This window comes from Spea bombifrons, chromosome 2, assembly GCF_027358695.1.
Source record: "Spea bombifrons isolate aSpeBom1 chromosome 2, aSpeBom1.2.pri, whole genome shotgun sequence".
In the NCBI taxonomy this organism is placed as follows: Eukaryota; Metazoa; Chordata; class Amphibia; order Anura; family Pelobatidae; genus Spea; species Spea bombifrons.
The window spans coordinates 97,053,336-97,080,015 of NC_071088.1; the positions used below are offsets into that span (position 1 = coordinate 97,053,336).

The 26,680-nt window shown below is 41.1% G+C and overlaps 2 protein-coding genes and 1 long non-coding RNA gene across 6 annotated transcripts; 2 read left to right on the forward strand and 1 right to left on the reverse strand.

The window, feature by feature from the left end:
• Positions 1–632: 632 nt before the first annotated feature.
• Positions 633–13,087, forward strand: LOC128473211 (basic immunoglobulin-like variable motif-containing protein). Of its 4 annotated transcripts, none has more exons than XM_053455309.1 (10): positions 633–870; positions 4,903–5,488; positions 6,046–6,169; positions 6,979–7,074; positions 8,325–8,429; positions 9,132–9,226; positions 11,067–11,199; positions 11,722–11,805; positions 12,297–12,393; positions 12,647–13,087. In XM_053455309.1, the coding sequence occupies exons 2-10, from the start codon at positions 5,017–5,019 to the stop codon at positions 12,959–12,961; spliced, it is 1,521 nt and encodes a 506-aa protein (XP_053311284.1). In that variant the 5' UTR covers positions 633–870; positions 4,903–5,016; the 3' UTR covers positions 12,962–13,087. The 4 variants fall into 4 exon arrangements, with proteins under 4 accessions (XP_053311284.1, XP_053311286.1, XP_053311283.1 ...); XM_053455311.1 differs by having other exon boundaries at positions 5,001–5,488; XM_053455308.1 differs by lacking the exon at positions 633–870 and adding an exon at positions 940–1,057.
• A 3,263-nt stretch (positions 13,088–16,350) lies between these two features.
• LOC128473214 (uncharacterized) lies at positions 16,351–17,930 on the forward strand. Its single transcript, XR_008346255.1, has 2 exons — positions 16,351–16,776; positions 16,866–17,930. It is a non-coding gene; the product is annotated as an uncharacterized LOC128473214 (long non-coding RNA).
• LOC128473213 (uncharacterized) lies at positions 17,919–26,677 on the reverse strand. Its single transcript, XM_053455312.1, has 9 exons — positions 26,624–26,677; positions 25,694–25,833; positions 25,499–25,566; positions 22,914–23,074; positions 22,491–22,594; positions 21,996–22,157; positions 19,812–20,017; positions 19,434–19,510; positions 17,919–18,138 (listed from the first exon to the last, which is right to left on the reverse strand). Exons 2-9 carry the CDS (start codon positions 25,763–25,765, stop codon positions 18,071–18,073), a joined length of 918 nt encoding a protein of 305 aa, XP_053311287.1. The 5' UTR covers positions 25,766–25,833; positions 26,624–26,677; the 3' UTR covers positions 17,919–18,070.
• Positions 26,678–26,680: the final 3 nt, after the last annotated feature.

Below are 26,680 nucleotides of genomic sequence, written 5' to 3' on the forward strand. Positions count from 1 at the left end.
CCAGATATATATATGGAGAACCGCATACTTGGTTTTAAGGAGGTATGATTTTGTCTGCTTTGATCGCCTACTTACTGCAGGTGTTTAGGATTATGGCCACTGGATCACACCCTTGGCTGTAAAGTCTATACTCGCCTTGCTGTGATTATTAGGTGTCACAGCTTTTCCATAGAATATCATGGAGCAATCAGTGTCGCGGTACGGTCTTCTAGGCGTGAAGTTGAAATAGATGTTATGTTCAGGCGTAGGGGTTATGTGCAAAGCACAGACAATTGTTCTATTACCATAGAAACCAATATATATTTGCTGATTGCATCATTTCATTACTATGGAGAAAATCATGGGATCACTTTTAATCCCTGATCCCATCTTTTATGGTGTATATTCCAACCCACATCTGATCAGATAGGTAACTGAACTGCCCTAAAATATTGGGGAGCCCTCACTTTATGCACAAGAAAAGGCGAATGACAAAGGGCTGCTCTCATAGTTATTTGGTCGACAAAGCAGGTGACTAAAGGTCAGTGATGGTCATTGTGCAGATCTCCAGCAGGCTTGGCACTGTGGGACTGAGGGCTGAATCACAGGGACTCCTGTAGGTACACCACTAAAAGAGGCAGTGTTTGTGGCAGCCATGGAGAGTATTCCTGCTCACTTCCATATCGTCATAACATTATTAGCATGCGGATCAATCAAAGCGAATACGATATGGCAGAGCACTGAATGCTTTACTTGATGAAGTCATCCCTGCAGTAGATGGCGATCATTCCCTGTACAATAGAGATTATTTTAATGCTGCCAGGGGACCGTTAAAGAGGCAGAAGGGGAGTGAGGAGGAGCGCCTGTCCTGCTGTCCAACCTAACGTGACGGTATGTGGGCTGTGGACGGGGACACGGGACGTGACGGTACGTGGGCTGTGGACGGGGACACGGACACGGGACGTGACGGTACGGTACGTGGGCTGTGGACGGGACACGGAACGTGACGGTACGTGGGCTGTGGCGGTTTGCACCTGCCGTTGCTCCGTTGGATTTCGTGCTCTGGGGATGCAGGGAGGTAAGAGACACGCTGACTGTGGCAGAGCCTGCGCTGCTCCCCTGTATCACATTAACAATACACGGCTGTGCATTAGCCCCAGTCATTGAAAGGCTCTTTAAACGCCTGTGGTAGCCATGACACCAGCCTGCTGCCTGCACTGCAGCCCTGCCCTGTGTATGTGTCAGTCAGCTGCTCGAAAGCTGTGTTGTGGCTTGGGGGACTCTCTGTTGTCTAGGAGCTGCTGCCACAGGCCTGGGACTTCAATGCCTCCTCTATGCACCTTCATCTCTGTCCCTACAAAGATCCTGTTAATTCCGCACTGTTATTTTTATTATTGGTATTATCACTAATATTATAATGTTATTAGTAACGAATGTTAAAATGTTCTTCACCAACATGTGACGTGTATATATATATACATATAGATATATATATATATATATATATATACATATAGATATATTATATACTGTATATACACTATGGTGGTAAGTGAATGTCGTATTCATATTCAATCAATATTATTGGTATATATCCCCATCAAATTCCATAGCGCTGCTGATTTTCTTATTGAAACACTAAACAGGGAATGACAATGCAGTATAACCGTATGCACAGTACCAGGGGAGGGCTGGCAGCCTAAGGCCTGGGGGGCAAGTCTAGTCAACTGGCCCATTGCACCATTAGGCTAGGTTTCCACTTGGGTTTTTGTCCGGCGTTTTTTTCTTGATGAAAAACGCCAGGAAAACTGCCAAGAAAACTGCCGCTGCATTTACCTGCGTTTTGGCGTTTTTTCTGCAGTTTTTTCTGGCGTTTTAGCCTTTCTGTGGAAATTGCTTTTTTTGACCTTAGGCAGTTTTTCCAGCCTTTACAAGTTAGAAGTTTCACCCAGCTAAAAGGGATTAGGATAAATGGCAAGTATCTGCCCTCTCCTGATGTCATTTACTTGGTAGACCCTTTTGTCTCTTTTCTGTGGTTTGTAAGGCATGCTTTATTTCGAATGTCTGCTCCTCTGGGAAGATTGGCCCCAAATGATGGTGCAAATTGTTTGCTGATGCTTTTGGCACGCAGGATCCGGTCGCGTATGTTTGTTTGTAATGGCATGTTTGTTCCAAATGGTGTAAAATTCAATATGAACCAGTCCAGGACTTTGTTTTGTGTGAAACTGTTTGTTTTCAGCCTATTTCTCGTAGGACACACAGATACTGGGTCCATCCTCTGCATTGTAACTGTGGAAAAAACGCCATAAAAAACGCCAAGGCAATAAACCCACATGGCTTTTTCATGGCGTTTTTTCTCTCCCATAGACTTCTATTGGAGAAAAAAAGCCAAGATTTCTTGCAAAAAACGCCAGAGTGTCAACATGCTGCAGTTTTGAAAAACTGCCACAGAGCCCAAAAAAGCAGAAAAACGCCAAAGAGGACTAAAAAAACGCCAAACAGAAAAACGCCAGGTGGAAATGGCATTTTGCGATTTCCTATTGAATTACAGCTAACATCTGGCTGCATGCGTTTTTCACAAAAAAACGCCAGGTGGCGCTATTGGCGTTTTTATAGGCGTTTTTAGCTAAAAAAACCCAAGTGGAAACCTAGCCTTAAAGCGGCTGCGAGCGACATTGAAAGCGGCCTTCGTGCGGCAGTCACTCCACCAGCGCCTAATGAAATTAAAGTGGCCGGCGTGCACACACCGCATGCCTCAGCTCTTCATCACACCCCTTTTAAGACGTGGGAAGAGGAGCTGAGGCATGGCCATGGGGTCTGACAGCCGCATGATGCAGGGGCGTACCTAGAGTATTTGGCACCTGTGGCAGACCCTGTATGTGGCACCCCCCCACACACACACACACACACACTTTAAAACTGCATAGTTTCTATGGTTAGGCAAACATTGACAGGGGTACAGCATAACTGTTATCATTATATACTTAGGGATTATGCGGTACCACCGTCAATGCGTGCCTATACATTGAGCCAGACACCGACAACCCCTATCACTATATACTAAGCCAAACATTGATGTGGTGTAGGCTTACCACTTTAGTGACTGGCATAGTATATAGTAGGGATGCACCGAAATGAACATTCTGTACTGAAACTGAAAATTCAGCATTCACTTGGCCAAAACTGAAAAAAAAAAAAAAAAAAACTTTAAAATACTTTATTAAAAGTAACACAAAAAATAAAACAAAAAAATCAACAACAATATATATACATATATATACATATATATATATATATATATATATATATATATATATATATATATATATATATATATATATATATATATATATATATATATATAACAACAACAATCACAATCCTATCATGCCCAGGTTCTAGCATGTGCTGGCTGACTTAGCATGATAGGCGTGTGATTGCTGTTTGCAATTATATATATATATATATATATATATATATATATTAATACTGAATTATTCTGTCCAATAAAAGTGTTAACACACCGAAGTTGGACCAAAAAATAATTTATAACAGCAATCACCCTCCTATCATGCCTAGGCAGCCACTACATGATGGAATGTGATTACGGACTCCCTATGCCAAGCTATCCCCCAACACTTACACATCCATGCTATCTGAAACCCTCATTCACAAACATTCAGCATAACACCCATCACTCTCACACACTTACATTCAGCATAACACCCATCACTCTCACACACTTACATTCAGCATAACACCCACCACTCTCACCCACTTACATTTAGCATAACACCCATCACTCTCACCCACTTACATTTAGCATAACACCCATCACTCTCACACACTTACATTCAGCATAACACCCATCACTCTCACACACTTACATTCAGCATAACACCCATCACTCTCACACACTTACATTCAGCATAACACCCATCACTCTCACACACTTACATTTAGCATAACACCCATCACTCTCACACACTTACATTCAGCATAACACCCATCACTCTCACACACTTACATTTAGCATAACACCCATCACTCTCACACACTTACATTCAGCATAACACCCATCACTCTCACACACTTACATTTAGCATAACACCCATCACTCTCACACACTTACATTCAGCATAACACCCATCACTCTCACACACTTACATTCAGCATAACACCCATCACTCTCACACACTTACATTTAGCATAACACCCATCACTCTCACACACTTACTAATCCACTCTCTCCTACCTTTTCTTCTTTCACTCTCACTTTTCCTCTTCGTCCTCTTCTTCTTCTTCCTGTCCTTCCGGTGTACTAAACGCTGAAGACGGTGGGCGTGGCTTCAGTGTTGTGCGCCGGGATTTGACATCAAGTCCCGGCGCACAGACACAGTTGCCGCGCGCACCGTTTCTGAAGGCGTGCCGGCATGGTGGCAGCCCTCAGATGAGCGGCAGCCGGAGCGGACCGCCCCCCCCGCCAGGTACGCTTGACGGCCGCATTCAATCCTGCTCGCGGCCGCTTAGTTTTTAACTTTGCGGCCGCAGCCGCATTGAATTCTCGTCTGCCGGTCGTCCGTCCGGCCCACCGGCCCGGATTTAGGGCGGCCTGGGGGGCAATTGCCCCCCGGCCCAGCCCGCCCCTGCACAGTACAGATCCTATATTATACTATACATTGTAATACATATATTATAAAAAATGTAATCTAAACAGGAATGTATGTTTGATACAGTGGAGGTTGTTTAGGCGCTCTAAACGATCAGGGATTATAAGAGCACATGTGGACATTTTATGAGCTTTCTGGCAGTGTATTGCAACTAGACGCCAAATTATCCTTACACTTTCCGTATTCCTTGTGATGTATTTCTGTTTCTACTTCATTGTTTAGTTGGTGACAGCATTTTCTGTCTGAATTTTAGGTTTCAGCATGAAATATGAAGCATCTCAGATAAAATAGCAAGGCTGTCTGTTAGAGTACGCAAGCTGATATCTAGTGGTGGTTCTTATGTATCTCCAGTTTGTATCTTCATTCAATGCCTAACGTAGAAGCTGATAGAGAAGCTAATGGTCCTGAAGCCAACGAAAACAATTCCGAGAACAAATCTACAAAGAGCAGTCTCCATGATGCTGAGGAATCGTTCAGCGTGGGAGGTGGTCCCGTCGAAAACGTTGGAGCTGGCGGAGACAGGCATTATCCGTGGGGATGTCCTGTAACACACACCAGAGAGAAATTCTATACTATCTGCTCAGACTACGCTTTCCTGAACCAAGCCACATCGCTATTCAAAACTCCAAGTTCCGTTATTGGTTCCAGTTCGCAAGATAATCCGGTGTTAAACAATCCCCTGAATTATATCGACCTGCAGGCTAGTGGGTCAGAAACTCTTTATGATGAAGACGCAAGCCTGGATTCCTTATCTAGTGAAATTGGGACAATTCCACTTGCCTGGGAAATTGATACATCAGACTTCAATACAATGGCTTCAAAGTTAAAGGGCAAACCAGGTGATCTTCATCATTTTGTATATTATAATTGATTTTCCTGTACTGCACTAAGCAAGCAAAACAAATGAAATACACTTGATTATTAAATTATTGTTGAGATATTGCAAGCGTTATACAATATTTTGTTGAGGAACTTGTATTGCTTTGCTGCAGGATTTGCCAAAATCGGTCATCAAAGGTACCCTAGCAATGCATGTTTTTGGGTCGCCTATGGTTACAGGTCAATCCATCTTTTATAACTGTTCTAAATGTGATTGAAACCTACAATGTGAGGGTTTTGTAGCATAGTGCTAACGGAATCTATAGCGTATATTTTCTTTATGGTTGGCCCTTTGTGTTAATTTTGTGTATTGTACCTGAAGCAAATCTTTTCAGGCTATCATTTATAGACCATAGACCCATTTTGAGGTTAAAAAATATGCAACCTTTTTGCTGTCTGATTTTGGGATTTGAACACTGTAGTCTGGCATTCATCATATTACGTTTAAGTACTGTAATTTCTATATGTTGTAACATGTTGCTTGGTATTCTACGTCGTTTATTTTCTTTTAATACAGGTGTGGCCAATAAACAGGTTCCAAAGAAGAAAATTGATAGGAAAGTGAAACCGTCAAGAGAATGCCCGCAGCATTTCGTCTTGGATGATATCAAACAACGGAAAGTACTGGACCTGCGGAGATGGTATGAACTTGGGTGTATTCGCTAAACTAGTTTATTAACACAGTTTAAGAATAACTTTTCTCTTAAAGGGGAGCTAGTCCCCATTTTATTCCCCCATCAATCATCAGTAAGGCAAATGCTCTCCAGGGCAAAAGAAGGCACATGTCAATTTTTTTTCCCATAGCTGTTCCTTTAATAGAAAGTTTGTGTAGTGTTTTCCCATGTGCATTCTATAGAGGATTAGGAGGGTTTTTTTTTTTTTTTTTTTTTTTACATGAGTTAAGGGTGAACCTGTGAGATTTTTACTTGAATTTCAATTTTCAATCTCAATAGTTGATAGTTGCTAAAGTTAAAAAAGCTACAGAAAGCTTACATCTCACCGTTTTTAATGTTCTACGCAATGTGATATTACTTGTAAAGTGATGTATAAAGTGGTAAGTCGTTGGGAGCACTACGATACGTGTTTATACAACACTTTCCAACAATGTTGTTGGCACAAAGGGAATTATTTATTTCAAACACAATGATGTTTGCATTACTACTAGAGTCTGTAAAATGACTGCCTCTGTAGCTTTTGTAACTGCGCTTAGCGAAATACTTGGTTATTTTTGTGGTGTAATTTACATTTAAAGTGTTTCCTCACTGTAACATTAGTTACTTTATTTACAATTTATATAATATGAGAAAAACATATCGCCTATGTTTTATTTTCAATATAGAATATATACAAAATCATTTTCCTAGAATTGGATCAAGCTTTAATTTTTTAATTAACAAAAAAAAAAATCGTAATCACTGCTAATTATAGCAAAAAACTTTTGTCTCTGCAGGTATTGTATCAGCCGACCACAGTATAAGACGTCGTGTGGAATTTCCTCTCTGGTATCTTGCTGGAACTTTCTCTATAGCAGTCTTGGGACTGGAAGGTACTCAATTGTAACTGTGTGTACTCAATGTATAAATGTGTGTACAATATTGTAATACTATGGTAACTTAATAATTTATGTTAATTAAACCCTTATACCTATCCTTCCTGCTTTTCATCCAAAAGAAGACAAAAAAAAAACAAAAACAGTTAAGCTACTTCTTGGAATTTCCCACTTGGGGGGGACTCCTTCTCTCTAAAAAGCAATCATATTTCTCCTTGGATCAAGAAGCTCAAAAATGTTAATGTTAATTCTGCTACTTATAGCCCTGTATGCTTTTGGTTTTTTTCAAAAAATAAAATAACAAAAGACCTTTTATGAAGGCATCTATTGCATAGCACCACCTCTCTTGGCAGTGAATTTCATACCTTTTTATTACCCTTACGGTAATAAAATCTTCCTGTCTAGACAGGAGACTATAGAGAGCTCTTTATATTGGCCCTGTACATATTTATGTAACAATTTTTCCTCTAAGACCCAGTTTTTCTAGTGTATATAGATGCAGCTTTTTCAGTCTCCATAATTAAGATCGTACAATCCCCTTATTAATATGAATTTGCACTTTTTTTCTAGTTTCATAATGTCTTTTTTAAGAATTGCACCACATGTTCAAGGTGAGGTCTTACCATTGAGTTATAAAGAGGCAAGATGATCTCCTCCTCCCATGAATCAGTACCCTGTTTTATACATGCCAATATCTTATGCCAATACGGTGGCATTGTGCACCGTTGCTAAGTCTGTTGTCTATGGTTATTCCTAAATCTTCCTCCTTAGTACTTTTTCCCTGGGAGATACAATTTAAAGTATATGTTGCATTGTTATTAACAATCTAATATTTCATTTGCGTGTCTGGGCATTTGATATTTCTAAGACAGACTTTTAATTTCAATGAGGCCATTCTCTGGCAGTTAGGAGTCGGGTATCGGTAAATAATTTATCACATTCAGACAGCCAAATTCCATTACAAAAGAAAAGCTTGTGGAAAGTTGGCAAACACAAAAGTTACCTTTGATGGAGCGTTTACAGATGCAATCAAACCTAGCCCACAATATGATAGTTAAGTCTTGTCGATCGCTAAATGGCCAAAAGTCATAAAATGGCTCTGGTTTTAAATCCAAATGTTAAGATTGTGGATTTTGCCCTACATTGTGAAAATCATATCACTTTTAGATGTTTCCTAAAATTATGCTGCAGTCCAAAAAAGGACCTGGGGGTACTCTTATTAATGTACTTTTATTTTCCCTCCATAGTCTCCCACCAATTACTCAAGAAGATGCTTTACGTATTTTGGGTTTTCAACCACCCTTTGAAGAGATCCGGTTTGGACCTTTTACTGGCAATACAACTTTGATGAGGTGAGGTCTGCTAAACCCTTCTGTTCTTCTGTTACGCTTATAATAACAGCACTTTTAAACTCTGAATTCCAATAATAGTTTGTAATTTAGCAATAATCTAACTTACTGTAACCTAGGACAAAACAAGCAGTTGTTATAACTCCTGTGGTTCTTCAGATGCATTAAAAACGACAAAAGACTTTTGAGAGTCCTAATTCCACAACAGCTGGGCAAATGTCAGTTGGCTGCCTACTTCATGTGCCATTAGAAATCAGGACTTGTTTGATCATACTTAAATACCTTTTTGGCTAAATCCCGATCAGATTCCCCATTTAAGTAAGTAGTGCCGAGAGTTTAAGCAAAAGGTGCTACGTGGGAAATGAGAGTAAATGCATCAGGTGGCGAAATATGTTAAAGGGGCTACTCGGCTATCTTATGTGTGAAAATGCATGGTCACAAAATCCCTTTAATTGGATTTTTCTAGTGTTTGGCTTTTATGAAGTGTATAATTTACAGAATAAGAAATTAATGCAGCCGTGCTCTAATAAAAATGCTAAAAGGTGAAGTCCTGTTTTCTGGGTTATTTACTAGATTTTTCTTTCTCTTAAATAAAGCATTGAAAGCGAATGGATAAACCGCACGTTATTCTGTTGTAAAAACAGTTCTGCCATCACTCAATAATTAAAGTGCTACTTTAATATAACTCTAAAATTCTCTTACTAGATGGTTCAGACAAATCAACGACCATTTCCACGTCAAGGGCTGTTCATATGTCATGTACAAACCTCATGGGAAGAACAAGACGGCGGGCGAGTCCGGTGAGTTCACTTCAGTCGCTGATCTCTGCTGCTTAGAATATGGTGAAGCTTTTCGTATTTGTAGAAACCGCAAGATGTAATCACACCAACTTTGTTTCATTCTCTGGCGTTGTGTGTATGTGAATGAATGTGGGTATTTGGTTATATGTGTGTTTCACAAAGCACGTTAGAATCATTGGGTTTTTTGCCTGTGAGTTTGGTTTGATGTTTAATTTACCAAAATGGTTGGACTTAGCTTTGTATAATCATTAGCTACTCACTTGAACAGCTTTCATTTACTATATATTGGTGTTTAACTAGCATGTGTGCAAATTGGCTACCACAGCACTTAATGGACATGCTAAAGAGATTGGGTTGGAATTGTATACAATATACCTGTACCCTACTGGTGTGTGCATTGGAGCCAAAAATATCCAGACTGTTCTTTAGATAACTTATGACAGGGCTCGACAAATCCCAGGCGCCAGGTCGCCATGGCGACAGAATGTTGTCCTGGCGCCTAGGTTTTGTCAGCCTCTTACATGCAGAAAAAATTGTGGATGTAAGAGGCTGAGTCACCACACGGGGGCGCTGCTGCTGCTGTCTGCCCAGGAGTCTGGGCAGACAGCACAGCCACTCCGAGCCCGCCCCCGAGCCTGAGATCACTCCCACGGACTGATCCTGTAGGCTGAAAACGCGGTTGCTGCAAAACCAGCAATCGCGTTTTCAGCTGCCACAGGCAGCTTCAGGGAAGGGGGTTCAGTGTTGATTGGGTCCCCACACTTGTGTGGGGACCTGACCCAACACCCCCCAGCTGCCTGATCGCTCCATGAGAGCGACAGTGCAGCGTTAACCCCTTCAATGCCGCGATCGCGGCATTTAGGGGTTAATTCCCGTTTTGTACGGGGCTCTGCTGCTGGTGGTCTGCCTGGTTCCAGGCAGACCAGCAACAGCAAAAACGAGCCTCCACAAGCCCTGTGATGACTCCTGTAGGCATGGAAGCCTACAGGAGTCATCAGAGACTCCCCCCTGCAATGGCTGGTCTATAGACCAGCAATTTGAGTCCCAGCTGCCAGAGGCAGCTTCAGGGACAGGGGAGAGGGTTCTTTGGTCTCCCCGTGAGTGTGGAGACCAGCCCCAACACCCCCCTGCTGCCTAATCGCTCCCTGAGAGCGACAGTGCAGCGTTAACCCCTTCAATGCCACAATTGTGTATGACACATTTGTGGCATTGCAGGGGTTAACATTTGTCCCCACAAGCTTGTGGGGACTAAATATCAGTCAATGCTGTGCTCCAATGGAACATCAGCATTGAAAGGGTTAAAAAAAAATTAAAAAAAAAAAAACAGCACTGACCTGAAAGTCCAGGGTGCTTCCAGGTCAAATGCTGTGAGTTTAGTAAGTGGGCTGATGATGATCAGATCACTTCTGACCAACTGTTAGTTTAAAAAAATCCTGGCTCCTAACTTACCTGGCGCCTAGATTCACAACAAATTTGTCAAGCCCTGACTTATGATGAAGTCCTGCTTATCTTTGGAATTGGTCATCACAATTATTCATGTATGTGTGGAAATGTGTACTGCCATATTCTGTATAATGTATTCCATCTTACGAAGGTTAGCAGTGACAAAAACCTTGTTTTATATTTGTTCCAATAAACTCTATTTGTCTGCAGACCTGGAGTGTGATAAGGCATCAGTCTGATTGTCTAGTAGACTGGGCTAAGTTAACAAAGCTAGGACACCTATTACTTATTACAAGTTACTAATATACAGCTATATTAAGAAAAAAAACTAATTTTTAATGCAATACTAATAGTATTCCTCCTCTAAAGTTGACCTGTCTGGTTACATGCTTTACAGCTGCTGGAGCATTATCAAAGTTAACCCAAGGACTTAAAGATGATTCTATGGCTTACATTTACCATTGCCAAAACCATTATTTTTGTCCTATTGGATTTGAAGCCACCCCTGTGAAAGCCTGCAAGGCATATAGGTAAGCTTAATGTAAGCCGTGATTGCCAAGCATGCTCACTTCTGTAAAAAGATTTGACACACTGCTGCCATGGTATGGATATTCTCATAGGGAAGCAGGGACAGGCCACATACTATACTGTACATGTGGTTACCATATTCTGAATACATTATTTTATAGCATTTTATAGATAAAACTGACGTACACATTTTCTTACGTCTGCTGTCTGTGTATAGATGGAAATGAACACGCTTGGCTACTAGTCACACACTGGACTTGTCTGTCTGATTAAGCCCAGCTACTTGTCACCGAAAGCTTCTCCTAAAACAATAAACTTGCAGATAAAGTCATCCGTAGAAGGACAGAATTTGACAGCAGATACAGCCCATGTTGCCTGCCCAGTTTCTGCTGTAAAAGCTCAAACCTTAACAGATCATCGGTCTTTCCTTATATTCAGAATAGATACTGTTTAAAAGGCCCAAGTAGACAACCAATATTATGTATGGGGAGCAGTCTTTCTTAAACCTTTTACTTAAATTTCAGGGGTCAGCTGTTCCAGCATGAAGTTGAATATTGGATACTAATTGGCGAGCCAAGCAGGAAGCACCCTACAATTCACTGTAAAAAGTAGGTTATTTGCCTTGCAAAAACAAGCAGAACATTAATATACACACACACACAATGCAAGGATGGATATAAATACCTTTTTATTAACCCTTTTTGGTACTTTGGTGAATGATTACTAGTGAACTCATCAAAGTGTTCCTGTTTATTTATGAAATGCTACATTTCAAAGTTCAACACGTTAAAAAAGAAATATATAAATAAAAACGTCAAGATGTCCCAGCACACAGAAAAATGCATTACTGGGAGAGTGACCATCATGTTCAGCAATAATCTGTAGTGTGGTTTGAAGTGTCACAGCTAGTGATATTAAGAGCGGGTGCTGATCTAAGTACTCTAAACATTCTGAGACCCCTTGCATCTTGTGAAGGGGGATTCTCTATCACACATTTTTTTATGTGTATGGATAACACATCTTGACTGTATCAAGGCACATTAGGTTTTCTTGCTTTGTGTGTGTGTGTGTATATAATATAATATACTCTTTTGTATAGATGGGCGGACATTGTTACTGACCTAAACACTCAGAATCCAGAATACTTGGATATTCGGCACACTGAAAGAGGTCTACAGTACAGGAAAACCAAGAAGGTGAGATTTTTTTATATACATCTCAATTAGGTAGATTTCCCAAAGCTTGTCTAAGAATTCTGCACTAGACAGTCCTCTCAATTCCCTGTGTATACACTCGTTGGGTCATTAGTAGAGAATTAGTCTGTATATCCATAGTTAGACTTTTGTGATATTTCATATTTTATTTGAGCCTTAGAGAGCAGACCCCCAGTTATATTTTGTTTGCCTTTTGACTTTACACAAAACAACTTTTTTGACTTCTGTCTCTCAGGCCGGAGGAAATCTTCACTGCCTCATGGCTTTTCAGAAACTAAGCTGGCAAAGATTTGGACCTTGGACCATGCAGCTTGGAAACATGCGGCCCAAACCTCAGCCATCTATGAACGCAAGGAGAATACCAAAGTCTGAAAGTGAAGACAATGTGCCCAAGAAAGCACAAGGGCGATTGGGAAGGTCTTTCAGCACAGGCTTTCAGCAAGACCTTGCATGGAAGAGGATGTGTAATATTCATGAAATGAGGAGCACTGCCTCGCCAGAAAGTGACACAGACTGTGAAGGCAATGACTGTGTCTACACTGCCGACTAGTGATTTGCTTTTTGAGGTACATGGAGTTTTCTCCTAGTGTGGAATTTAATGAACTATTCCATTGGAGAATTGACACATTAGGGGTTCGCTAAGACCAGTACAATAAAGACCAGTTCCAAATCTTGATAGTGTTTTATGTATTGGACTGGGGAGCCTGACATCAGCTTACTTTATTCTGTTTAAAACACATATAACTGTTGCATTATACTTTTTGTTAGGAATATGAACAATGACCCTTTGCATAGGCAATATAACGCAGTTGCTGGCTGAGGCCCACACATACAATACTAAAGCGAACTGTTATAAAGATGTACTTTTAAATTAGAGTTCCCATACTAATAATTGAATACACACCAATATAAACAATGCACGACTTTACATATTCCCACAGATATATTAACCTCTTCATGACAGATCTATTTTGGCAACTTTTTCTTTTTTTGGCATGTGGCTGCTTAACTATAATTTTTTACTTTTTTCTTATTTACTCTGCTAAAGTAATATTATACTTATCTATTTCTATAATTATATACCGTATTGGCTCGAATATAGGCCGCACTTTTTTCCCCCACTTTAAGTTTTTAAAGTGGGGGTGCGGCCTATATTCGGGCTCTAGCGCCCGACGCCCGGGACATGCAGTCCCGGGCGCCGGGCAGGCAGCGGGGTTAAGATACAGATCCCCCGCAGCGGTGCAGGGGACCTGCATCCTTCTCCCTGATACGCTCAGACAGCCTCCCCTGCCAGCACTTCCCACGGGGGGGGGGTGCCGGCACGGGAGGTTATCTAAGCGTTTTACCTCTGCCCACCCCCGACTTACCGGAGCAGACTCCCGGGTGTCTTGCGGGGCCGGCGGGAGACATTTACGCAATACGCGCATGCAACTTCCGGTACCGGAAGTTGCATACGCGTATTGCGTAGATGTCCCTCGCCGGCCCCGCAAGACACCCGGGAGTCTGCTCCGGTAAGTCGGGGGGGGGGGCAGAGGGCGACAGCGGCAGCGTATCGCGGGGAGGGAGGACAGCGGCAGCGTATCGCGGGGAGGGAGGACAGCGGCAGCGGATCTCGGGGAGGGAGGACAGCGGCAGCGGATCTCGGGGAGGGAGGACAGCGGCAGCGGATCTCGGGGAGGGAGGACAGCGGCAGCGTATCGCGGGGAGGGAGGACAGCGGCAGCGTATCTCGGGGAGGGAGGACAGCGGCAGCGTATCTCTGGGAGGGAGGACAGCGGCAGCGTATCTCTGGGAGGGAGGACAGTGGCAGCATATCTCGGGGGGGGGGCAGAGTGGCAGCATGTTTTTTTTGGTGCTTTTTTAAAGAAAAAAAACTTTTTCTTTAAAAAAGCACCAAACTTTTAGGGTGCGGCCTATATACGGGGGCGGCCTATATCCGAGCCAATACGGTATTTGCATTTTATTCAAAATGTATTCTATTACATCATATAACATATTAGAAAATACCATAAAAATGGAAGGAGCTTGAAAATACTCCCCCAGCTTTGCATATAATAGAGCAACTAGAAAATTACCCCCCAAATATTGATTTAGGTCTCATGATTTAGAAACCACCTCATATGCATAGGATTTAGATCTTCAATAGCAGCCACGCACAGCACTAAACTTCTGCAAAACTATATGTTCTTAAGAAGTGGACAACCAACGGGTATTTTACTAGGGTCATTTCCCTCCCAAAAGTTAAGGCAAAAGCTTATGATTTTTATTTAATCCATGCATTGTGGTCAGGACTTAGCTTTGTATAATCATTAGCTACTCACTTGAACAGCTTTCATTTACTATATATTGGTGTTTAACTAGCATGTGTGCAAATTGGCTACCACAGCACTTAATGGACATGCTAAAGAGATTGGGTTGGAATTGTATACAATATACCTGTACCCTACTGGTGTGTGCATTGGAGCCAAAAATATCCAGACTGTTCTTTAGATAACTTATGACAGGGCTCGACAAATCCCAGGCGCCAGGTCGCCATGGCGACAGAATGTTGTCCTGGCGCCTAGGTTTTGTCAGCCTCTTACATGCAGAAAAAATTGTGGATGTAAGAGGCTGAGTCACCACACGGGGGCGCTGCTGCTGCTGTCTGCCCAGGAGTCTGGGCAGACAGCACAGCCACTCCGAGCCCGCCCCCGAGCCTGAGATCACTCCCACGGACTGATCCTGTAGGCTGAAAACGCGGTTGCTGCAAAACCAGCAATCGCGTTTTCAGCTGCCACAGGCAGCTTCAGGGAAGGGGGTTCAGTGTTGATTGGGTCCCCACACTTGTGTGGGGACCTGACCCAACACCCCCCAGCTGCCTGATCGCTCCATGAGAGCGACAGTGCAGCGTTAACCCCTTCAATGCCGCGATCGCGGCATTTAGGGGTTAATTCCCGTTTTGTACGGGGCTCTGCTGCTGGTGGTCTGCCTGGTTCCAGGCAGACCAGCAACAGCAAAAACGAGCCTCCACAAGCCCTGTGATGACTCCTGTAGGCATGGAAGCCTACAGGAGTCATCAGAGACTCCCCCCTGCAATGGCTGGTCTATAGACCAGCAATTTGAGTCCCAGCTGCCAGAGGCAGCTTCAGGGACAGGGGAGAGGGTTCTTTAAAAAAGCACCAAACTTTTAGGGTGCGGCCTATATACGGGGGCGGCCTATATCCGAGCCAATACGGTATTTGCATTTTATTCAAAATGTATTCTATTACATCATATAACATATTAGAAAATACCATAAAAATGGAAGGAGCTTGAAAATACTCCCCCAGCTTTGCATATAATAGAGCAACTAGAAAATTACCCCCCAAATATTGATTTAGGTCTCATGATTTAGAAACCACCTCATATGCATAGGATTTAGATCTTCAATAGCAGCCACGCACAGCACTAAACTTCTGCAAAACTATATGTTCTTAAGAAGTGGACAACCAACGGGTATTTTACTAGGGTCATTTCCCTCCCAAAAGTTAAGGCAAAAGCTTATGATTTTTATTTAATCCATGCATTGTGGTCAGGAATTTCTCTCCCAAAAGTTAAGGCAAAAGCTTATGATTTTTATTTAATCCATGCAATGTGGTCAGGAATTTCTTACGTGGTTTATGTACAACTGCTAGAAAAACAACAAGCTAGTTTGTGTTCAGCAATATCCCTCAAGTACAGGAAAGCCCCACATGCATAGGGTTTGCCGCTGTTTGGGGAACATATGTGGTGTAAAGTTAGGCCACTATGGGGTACAAAATAGTCCTGGTCATGAAGGGGTTTATTTTTATGTATTTTCCACCCTAACTTTAAATCGTCTAAACCAATCCCAAATTCCCAATTCCATCCACTTTAAATTAAAACAATATTGTGTTGTAAATAGTTTCGTAACACTGTGACACTCGATCTATCTCTTACTGCTCCACAGTCCCCTTTGAAGGATATAATCACACCTACAGACAAGGCCAGTGCTTATAATCATTGGTGTTGTCACATAAATAAAGTGATTATCTGACACAGAAATCCTCACTGGGAAATGGTGGCCAGAGATGCACACGGAGGTGCTTTAAGTGACTGATGAAAGGACATTCTATGCCATCTTCATGGTCATTAAGGACCACTGTTTTGAAGACCACATCAAATGTCATTTGTCACAAAGCAGTTAAGAGGAAATTGAAGGCAATCCTGGGTTTGACAATATTAAAAACCTGCTTAAGAGTTAATTTAAACTTAGGTGTTGTATTCCTCACCTGTTCAACATTATTCTCTGGGAACCCGGTACAATGAAATTAAGTTGCAAATGTCCAAAATGAGGTTGCATGAAAGCTTCATATAATAAAGTAGATGCGTTTAACCCCTTAATGACAAAGCCCGTACATGTACGGGCTCAAAATGCATTGTTTTCAATGGGTTTTGGGACCGCCCATTGTCCTTAAGGGGTTAAGGATATAAGTCACTGGTTTCAATGTGTATGGAGAAAGCTATAAAAAGAGGCTGTTTGATTGTATCATAAGTTAGGTGAAGGAAGCCACTTGCACATATGTGAGGAGATCTGGAAAGCTGGCCTGATGATCTAACATATAGTCTACATAGTAACTATCCTACTGCCCTGTGTGAACATGTCAGAAGAGACCTTAAGAGTAATTTTGGGCTTATCTAGTAAGCAATGAGATACATGTTAGTTAATGTAAGATGAAAAAAAAATCAGCAATTTTGCAATGTATAATGAAGAGCCAACCCTGGCAGGCTGGCACTTTTCACTGGATTAACCCATCACAGTTGTCTCTTTGTGATGCATAGTTAATCTTGTGATTCAACTTTGTTTAGGAAGTAAAGAGCTCTGTTGAGTTTAAAGGTTGTTTCAATAGTTTGGAAGTTCAGTTGCGATAAAGCTGAATTGAGAAATTTTCATCCAATAAATTGCTGCTATTCTTAGACAAACACCAAAACCTAATATTCAGTAATGCATATAATAACGTTGCCTCGTGTATATAAAGGTTATAACTGTATGTGTAGATCATATAATGAGAGAGCATGATATCTGATCAAATTAATTTGAAACCATCTCGTATTTTGCATGTTCTGCCTGAGGAGGTTAGCCAATTGTAGAGAATGGCAACTGTACTCTTGAAGGTAAGGGATTAATTACATACCTCTAAGTACTGATAGTTTTTGGGGGGTTGCTAAAGGTTATTATTATTTTATATATATATATATATATATAACTCTGAAAGAAATAGATTGTGCAGATTTCATATGTTTACCCAACAGATTTTCCCCAAACACTGCAGGCAAGCACTTCTTTGATTTCTTACTTGGCCACAATAGATTTTCTGGAAATGCTACAGAGAAGCAATCGTTGATTTCTTACTTGGCCACAACAAAATACTTTCAGGTAGTTTAGCTTTACCAGTTTACACTGTATTTTCTACTTTTATAGTTTTTCATTGATGTGTCTTGTCTTGTGTTATTAAACCAATCCACAAAATGTAATCGTAAAAACTGAGTTTGGTATTATTTTTCTAAACAACGTTTTCAACAAATGCTAGCTTTACACTTCAAAAGTATATGCTGCGTTAACAGGAAATAGAAAAAAAAAGTTTAATACTTTTTCCGCCTCCATCAAGAAAATGAATGCAAGATTAGGTAGCCGGCCGCAGAACTTGTTGTAAACTTGCAATGTCAGAAGGAGTGGTCCGACAGCAGCCTCCTGGAAATGAGTGCATGCTAACAGTTTAATATCTGTATACACCTTGTAACAGTAAACCTGTAGTACACACATACATGACTGAACATTTTATAATAACATGTACATTATAAGTCATATCCAATCTTCTTGCTACCTGCAGGATATTACGTTCCACTACACAGTAAGAAAATACCTAGGGAGTCGTGCCAGGCAGAAGTGATCCAACTTGGGCTCTTAAATCCTGCCGCAAGACACTGTTTTATTCTAGCCAGGCTACTAGGGCTCAGGGAGCTATTGAGTGTTTTAGGGCAATTTATCTATTCCTTTTACCCTGCTATATCATTCCTGCATTGCCATTCACATGTTCCTTCTGTTATGTGTATTATATAGCTTAGCTTGGTATTTGTATTTTTGCTCTCCAACCTAGGACTGCTACTATGACTCTTATCTTATCATTTAAGAACCTCAAAAACATTTTTTTCTGTGTATTTATCTCTGCATAGGTTGGTCGGTTTCTCTCGTTACTGCAAATAGAATTAACATTTTAATGTATAGGATTATCGACTAGTTGGTTCTTGTCTACTGATGTCACTAATGTGCAACCATGTGGCCAAGTGAAATGACCAAGAGCAACTCCGGGACCAGTCAGAATGCCCCTGATTGGTAGATCTAACAGTGACTACCTGCATGCAGACGGTGCCATTCTATTAGAGAAAATTAATTCTAAATTTAAAATTACAAGTACAAATACCAAGCGCATCAATACCTTTGTGTTTTATTCACTAAAGGGGGTTTTACTGCTAAAAGATTGAACTTGTCCAGCATAATGTGTGCGTGTGTGTGCGTGTGTGTAGCTAAAATATACATATATACAAACACGTGAAAAAAAGTACACTCTTTGAATTCTATGGACTTGCATATCAGCACATAACAACAACCATCTGTTCCTTAGCAGGTCTAAAAAAAATAGGTAAATACAACCTCAGATAAATACCACCACATGACATATTACACAGTGTTATGAGTTATTCAACAAAAATAAAGCCAAAAAGCCAAAAAGCTGCTTCCATAGGCATTTAGATGCTAAGTAGCAGACAGGTGCTGCTGGTTAGATGCCCTTGGTTATCTGACCACCCCTAGAAAAGCCGAAGTTTTAGCGGTTTGCTGGTCTGGAGCGTTCAGATGTCTTTTCTCCTTGGCATTGTGTTTACATACAAGCCACGTTTGTTAAGTATGGTGGGATTGTGTAAAGATGTGATTAGTAACCAGATAATAATTTAATTAAAATCAAAAGAAGGTAAAACGCTCCTACTCACCGATCCATTTAGCACCTAGTTGAACCCATTCTAGGGCATCGGCAGAGAGAGGCTTTCTTTCATTGTGGTTTTGCCATCTATATGAATATAAAAAAAGCAACCCACATATCTATTTTATCACATAACTTATTGAAAAGTGGATAGGATTTTCAGTGTAAAGCGTCAAATTGGTGCTGATTAGGTCTTTACTTTTAACAGGTACAAGTGGCTTGGCAAAAGAACATTTGGGTTGAGATGTTGTTTGCGTGCACTTGACAGCACAATAAAAGGTTCAACTGAAGGCTCTGTGCTATGTTGGACCAACATCAGTTATATCCATTTTCCAAGAAGAACACAAAGGCAAAAGTGCAAAGAGTACAGTGAAGTAGATTCACTCACCCTGAGTTATGATTCCATTTCTCTCCACTGTTGGGGTAAACAATCCATCCAATTTCCAGCCCCTGGATTTTGTTTGCAGATGCTAGAAGTGGAGCCACAAAATCCGGAGAGCAACAGTTCACCCCGACAGCCACCAACTGTTCTGTTCCTACAGCAATTTTCACTGCTTCTTCAAAGTTGTCCCCATAACTGGTTAAGGAAGCATTCTGAAATATCATGGTCTTATAAATAATCATTGACAGCAAACTTGCATGGGTTTACACATTACTCTGCTTGAATGGAGAAATCATTCACGTTTATGATCTCAAAATGTTTTGCTGGGTTAGGAGGGCAAAAATTACTTGCAATATAATTAGAAACTTGGACTTCTTAGTAAAATGATAAATGACCTAACAAGTACAAAGTAAATACATCTAGGGACAAAACCAATTGTAAGACGTGCAAACAACCATTAATTAATTGCATATTATATCAACAATATCCTTAAACACCCGGTGCTTTCAACCATCTGTTTCACTGAGCAAACCTTCATGTGTTTCATAAAATATCAGGAATATAAATTCTAAAAAGTAATCTCTTTAGGGATCTACACAAGAATGCTATTTGCGTTGTTTCTTGCACTTGGGTTTGAGGTCAAAAGGAAAATAGCCATGGGTCCCTGGGTATATAACATGTAACTGTCCTCTCCGCAGTGCAGTTTAAAGAGGATCTATCACAAATTGTTCATCAATGAGTCTTGGCCACCCATGACCCTGTCGCTGGTTCACTACTTTTCATTCCTTGGACTACTTTTTATAGGTACTGACCACCGCAGTCCAGGAACTCCACACATGAGCCGCTGTTTTGTAGACCCAGTCATCTAGCCATCACAATTTGTCTTTTGTCAAAGTCGCTCAGATCCTTATGCTTGCCCATTTTTTCCTGCTTCTAACACATCAACTATGAGGAAGAAATATTTGCTGTCTAATATATCCAACCCACTGACATATGTCATGATAACAAGATTATAAATGTTATTCCCTTCACCTGTCAGTGGTCATAATGTTATGACTGAAGCTGTGCGTGTATATATATATATATATATATATATATATATATATATATATATATATATATATATATATATATATATTGTGACAGAAAGCAGGGGATGATAACGGAGGGAGCGTATATATCCCCTTATATTTTGCAGGGTGGCTACCCTCAATAGTTTTTACGAGAGAGAGAGATGGTGAGAGAGTGAGAGAGAGAGAGGCCAATATTGCATTTAAACAGTTATTTTTGTTTGTTGGGAACGGATAAGCCGTCCAACTGCAGTTAGGTTGGAGAACCTTGTATTAGTGCTCACTAATGTGCTCACGAGAGCAAGGCTTTTTGTTTTGATTTGTGTGTGAGTAAAGATTCCCAGACAGAGTACCAAGTGAAGGGGTATTGTGTCACAATATATATATATACCGTTAAGGTATATAATTTGATGAATTAGGTCAAATCATATTTGATATGGCATGGCAATGCATCTTGGCTGTGACTAAAGTTTTACTACACTTTTTGATGACATCATTTTTTTAGGGCAAGAAAAGTATGACATCAGAATCCCACTTTATTTTGGGTCTGCATCTGTGCATGTGCTACATGCTTAGTCTTTCAGTTTTTGTTTCTGTATCTCCCCCTGCTTGTTTTCTGTGTCAGTGGTGTTCATTCACTAAACAAGTTAGTTGTGATGACACACATCTGTTTAGCGAATCCACCCCCTGCCACACACTGTAACATCTCTCACTATGTTTCTCTCTCTTCTTTTAGACAATCAGCTTCTCATTATCACTCTCAAAGGCATTCACTCTATTCGCTTTACAAAAAAATCCAAGATAGTAGATTCTAGCAGTTGTGATGTCATCAAACAGGTCCCTCTTTAAGGAAGTTCAATAAGTAAAGCCCATAGTTTTGCCCATAGTTAATTGCCAAGTTTTAGGATGACAGCCAATCACAATGAGGTGCAGGATTGCAACACTCAATTAGTATTTCAATGTTGTAAAGGCACATTGGGACTTGTTGAACATTTCATAATAGACTGTGACTGACCCAATATCTGTATCACAAGTCAAAACAATATTTTAATAACAATGCTTGCGAAACAGTTACAGTAGTTACAGACAGTAATATTAGTAGCATTTAGGAAATGCTCACCTGACACGAGTACGACAGCCATGCCTTCGAGTTTGGAAACTCTCTTAGAAGCGATACAAGGGCTTCAGCTTCCTTTTGACTTGGGATTGTCTCAAGGGCAAATAAATCAATCCCAGCAGAGGCCAAGCACTGCATTTGTGTCCGGTGCCAGTTTTTGAGCTCCTGTTTTGGAAAATATGAGAAAATGCTAATATATATATATATATAATAACTAATGAAAATCTCGTGTTGCTGATCCAGAAGATGTCAAAAACCCACACTGAAGAGATTTCTAATTGTGCCTCAAAAATTGGAAAATGAAACTGAGAAAATATTGAAATCATTTTAATTTTATTGCTCACGGGACAGATTTGATTTATCAAAAAGGAGGGTTGTGGTTCAAAGGTACCCCCTTCTTCACGTGTGGGATAAATGGATAATCTAATTTTGAAAGGTGATGCTCCTTATAATGTTACATACATATATTATAGGATGAATCTGCAGTCTGTATTGTACCTCAATAGTCATGTCCGTGACATAGCCACCAGTATACTCAGAGCCATCATGCAGAAACGCTCCATATGGGCCTATGGATCCAGCTATCAAGATTTTTTCCTTTCCTGTAGAACAAAATGGTTATCGGTTCCTATACCAAGTCATAATCAATAATAGCGGGCAAAACATTCATACACAGCATAATTACACCTAACCTATTATAAAGAAATGCTACCATATTAAAGTTGAATGTATTTTTTTTTTTCAAATGTTTTTTAAGCCGAGATTCTATCAGACTCATTTTGTTTAATGGATTCATCCACCTTACAACATATGGGATCAGTCTGATGAATTAAATACTTGCTATTTGCTATTGTACATTCACAAACTGAAAATCAACATGGAGAAATGTGCCTTTGAAAGGCTTATAAAGCGGAAAGGTACCTGGACGGACAATCTCTTCAGCAGCCTCTTTGGCTAGATTGACACCCACGTGAAACAGTTCTGCTGCTGCTTCTACATCCAGCCCAAGATGTTTCTGAAACCCTTCAATGCTGGCTTGATAGGTCGCTGTACTTAGTACATCAGCCCCACTCTTGAGAAAACTGAAACAACAATTTATCTGAGAAAAACTAATCCTCTGATAAAAATAGAATGTGATGTGCATATAATTAAGTTTAATTTTCACACAGTGTCATATGTAGAAATAAAATCATCTTACCATCTTTACACCGTAAATGTAGTCTAGTCTTGCAGATTTTTTTTCTATTCTGTCTTATTGTCTTTTGAAGATAGTAATGCTGTGCAAACAGCTTTTTCCTTAAACATTTTAACAGTGGCCATCTGTCTTATACACTCACTGGCCACTTTATTAGGTACACGTTGCTAGTGCCAGGTTGGATCCCCTTTTGCCTTCAGAACTGCCTTCATTCCTCGTGGCATACTTTCTACAGGGTGCTGGAAACATTCCTCAGAGATTTTGGTCCAAATGGACATGAACGCATCACGTGGTTGCTGCAGATTTGTCAACTGCACATCCATGATACAAATCTCCCATTACACCACATCCCAAAGGTGTTCTGTTAGATTGAGATCTGGTGACTGTGGAGGCCATTGGAGTACAGTGAACTCATTGTCATGTTCAAGAAACCAGTTTGAGATGATGTGAGCTTTGTGATCAGAAGATGGGTACACTGTGGTCATAAAGGGGTGGACATGGTCAGCTACATTACTCAGGTAGGCTGTTGCATTTAAACGATGCTCAATTGGTACTAAGGGTCCAAAGTGTGCCAAGAAAATGTCCCCTACACCATTACACCACCACCAGCCTGAACCGTTTATACAAGGCAGGATGGATCCATGCTTTCATGTTCTTTACACCAAATTCTGACCCTGCCATCTGAGTGTCTCAGCTAGTATCGAGACTCATCAGACCAGGCAACGTTTTTCTAATCTTCCGTTGTCCAATTTTGGTGAGCCTGTGTGAATTGTAGTCTCAGTTGCCTGTTCTTAGCTGACAGGAGTGGCACCCGGTGTCGTCTTCTACTGCTGTAGCCCATCTTCCCCATTCTGATGCTCGGTTGAACTTCAGCAAGGGGTCTTGACCACGTCTACATGCCCAAATGTATTGAGCTGCTGCCATTTGATTAGCTATTTGTGTTAACAAGCAATTGAACCAGTGTACCTAATAAAGTGACTAGTGAGTGTATATAATAATGGAAACTTTTTTGACATATACTTGTAGCCTCCTTTTAAACATATTAGATTTTCCTTTTAAATATACCTAGCCACACGGTCCATTATCCTTTATGGTGACACACGTCTCTCTAGTCTAAGTTTATTGCACACTCTCTCTATACATTAGAATAATATATATATAGAGTCAGGTCCATAAATATTTGGACAGTGACACAAATTTCATAATTTTGGCTCTGTACATCACCACAATGGATTTGAAATTAAGCTATGAAGAAGTGATTGAAGTCCAGACTTCATTAAGAATTACCGCATTTTCATACATAGTCTCCTGCCCTCATTTTTAGGCGCTCAAAAGTATTTGGAGAAACTAACATAATGATAAACAAAATGATCATCTGTAATACTGAAAATCCTTTGCAGTGAATGTCTGCCCGAAGTTTGAAACACACGGACATCACCAAAGTCTGAGCTTCGCCCTAGTGATGCGTTTTCAGGCGTTTAATACCCCTGACTTATATTGCTGCTTGTTTATGGGTCTCTTTTTTTCTTCAGTAAGTGAAACGCTTCGGGTAAAGGTCAGGTGACTGATTCTGCCATTGAAGAACATAACACTCATTTGCCAGTCGCAGTACGTTGCTCTAGTTGCTTTCGCGGTACGTTTTGGGTCATCTGTATTGCGCGGTGCGGTCCGATCGGTTTTGCAGAATTTGGCTGAATCTGAGATGATAGTACAGCTCTATACACTTCAGGATTCATCCAGGGCCGGCCCTATAATGGGGCAGACTGGGGCAATTGCCCCAGGCGGCACTTTAGAAGGGGCGGCACTTTGCCGCCCCAAGCGCTTTTTTTTTGTTTTTTTTTTTGAAGCGGAGGAGAGAGAGAGGGGCACCGAGTGGTTTTCGCTTACCCGCTCGGCGCCCCTCTCTCTCTCTCCTCTGCGGCGAGTCTCCCTGTTCGGTCCCGGTGCCGGCTTGTAATGCAGAGCGCCGGAAGTGACGTCAATTTCCGGCGCTCAGCATTACAAGCCGGCACCGTGGCAGAGCAGGGAGACTCGCCGCAGGACTGTTTAAAGGTAAGTACCGGGGGGGGGATCGTAGATCATGGCGTCGGCGAAGTTTAAAATGCCGGCCCCCCCCCGCGGGGGGGGGCGGCGTTTTAAACTTCGCCCCAGGCGGCGTTAAGTCTTCGGCCGGCCCTGGATTCATCCATGCCATAACACTGCCTCCGCCATGTTTCACGGATAATGTGGTATGCTTCGGATCACGAGCCGTTATAAACCGTTTCATACCTATGCATTAAACAGCCCTGCCGTCTTTTCTGGATAAACTTACCTTTTGTGTACATCCTTTATGGCTTGAGGATTGGTTTGTAGAAGCCTAGCACTCCATAGTGGGTCTCCCTGAAATTCAGAAAGTTAAAAAATACAATTAATGCCAGTTAAGGTGCTGAAAACATATATGATGTAGAATGAATAATAAAAAAAAACATAAATTATATCTAGAGTAATAAAATAAGACTGACGCTACCTGTATCAGCAGGCCAGCTGCCTCCAGCTCAGTAGATAGCCCTCCGCTGAGAATCTTCATATGTCCATCCATGAAGCCTTGGATTCAGTAATCGTATTGTGTTGGATTTACTAGCCCTGGAGGTATCAAGGTTTCAGGCTCTAAGAATGAATTAATAAGTAACGCTGGTTTATCTCCCATCCGGGGCAAAGTTGCCGTGAAGAAATCATTATTGAACAACCTTTGTTATCCAACGTTAGACACGCGGGGAACATTCCAGCCACTCCAACATCACGTGTGTTATTGGGAGACAAACCATAACTACACTTTAATTGGAACACGTCTGTATAATGTGCAGTCCTGAAAAGGGCCTCCATATAAAAAAAAACAGCACATTTCTTTATGTGGAAGACAATACATGTATGCATCATACACTTTATTTATGTTACATCATAAGTATGTCGTCGACCTACCCAATCTAGCATGGGCCCCCTATTTGCCCTTACAGCCTGCGATCCGGCTTTGGGACCTTGTGGCCAGCTACTGGTGACTTGGACCTGGTGGCTCTATAGCGATAGGGCAGGAGGGGCTGTTTGTAGGTGTGTGTAATATATATATATATATATATATATAATATATATATATATATATATATAATACACACACATACATATATACATATACATCGGCTGCCCTGAACAATCATCCTTTAAGAAGCATCCAAAACTGGAAGCTGCAGCAACTAGGGACAGACAATCATAACATCTGACCTCAGACCAGGGTCATTTGGCTCATCTAGTCTGTTCCTTTATAGATGTTATGATCTCCTTCCCATGAGGAGCTGCTGATTGACAGGTGGGGGGCTGTATCCACCTAGCTCCAGCAGCTGCGTGGCATCGATGAGTAGGCTCATTTAGCATAATCTTGCAATGTGTTGCTGCATTTTCTTACCCGACTGGTCTCACCAGCTTTCACGCAACCCTAATACTGTCTCCTACATTCACGTCT

Coding starts and splice junctions, on each gene's coding strand:
- LOC128473211 (XM_053455309.1), top strand. CDS start 5,017: ATGCCTAACGTAGAAGCTGATAGAGAAGCTAATGGTCCTGAAGCCAAC. Junction 7,075..8,324: donor AGCAGTCTTGGGACTGGAAG/GTACTCAATTGT, acceptor TTCCCTCCATAG/TCTCCCACCAATTACTCAAG. Junction 8,430..9,131: donor GGCAATACAACTTTGATGAG/GTGAGGTCTGCT, acceptor TTCTCTTACTAG/ATGGTTCAGACAAATCAACG.
- LOC128473213 (XM_053455312.1), bottom strand. CDS start 25,765: ATGGATGGACATATGAAGATTCTCAGCGGAGGGCTATCTACTGAGCTG. Junction 19,511..19,811: donor AAATGGAATCATAACTCAGG/GTGAGTGAATCT, acceptor ATATTCATATAG/ATGGCAAAACCACAATGAAA. Junction 18,139..19,433: donor ACTAGGTGCTAAATGGATCG/GTGAGTAGGAGC, acceptor ACTCATTTCCAG/GAGGCTGCTGTCGGACCACT.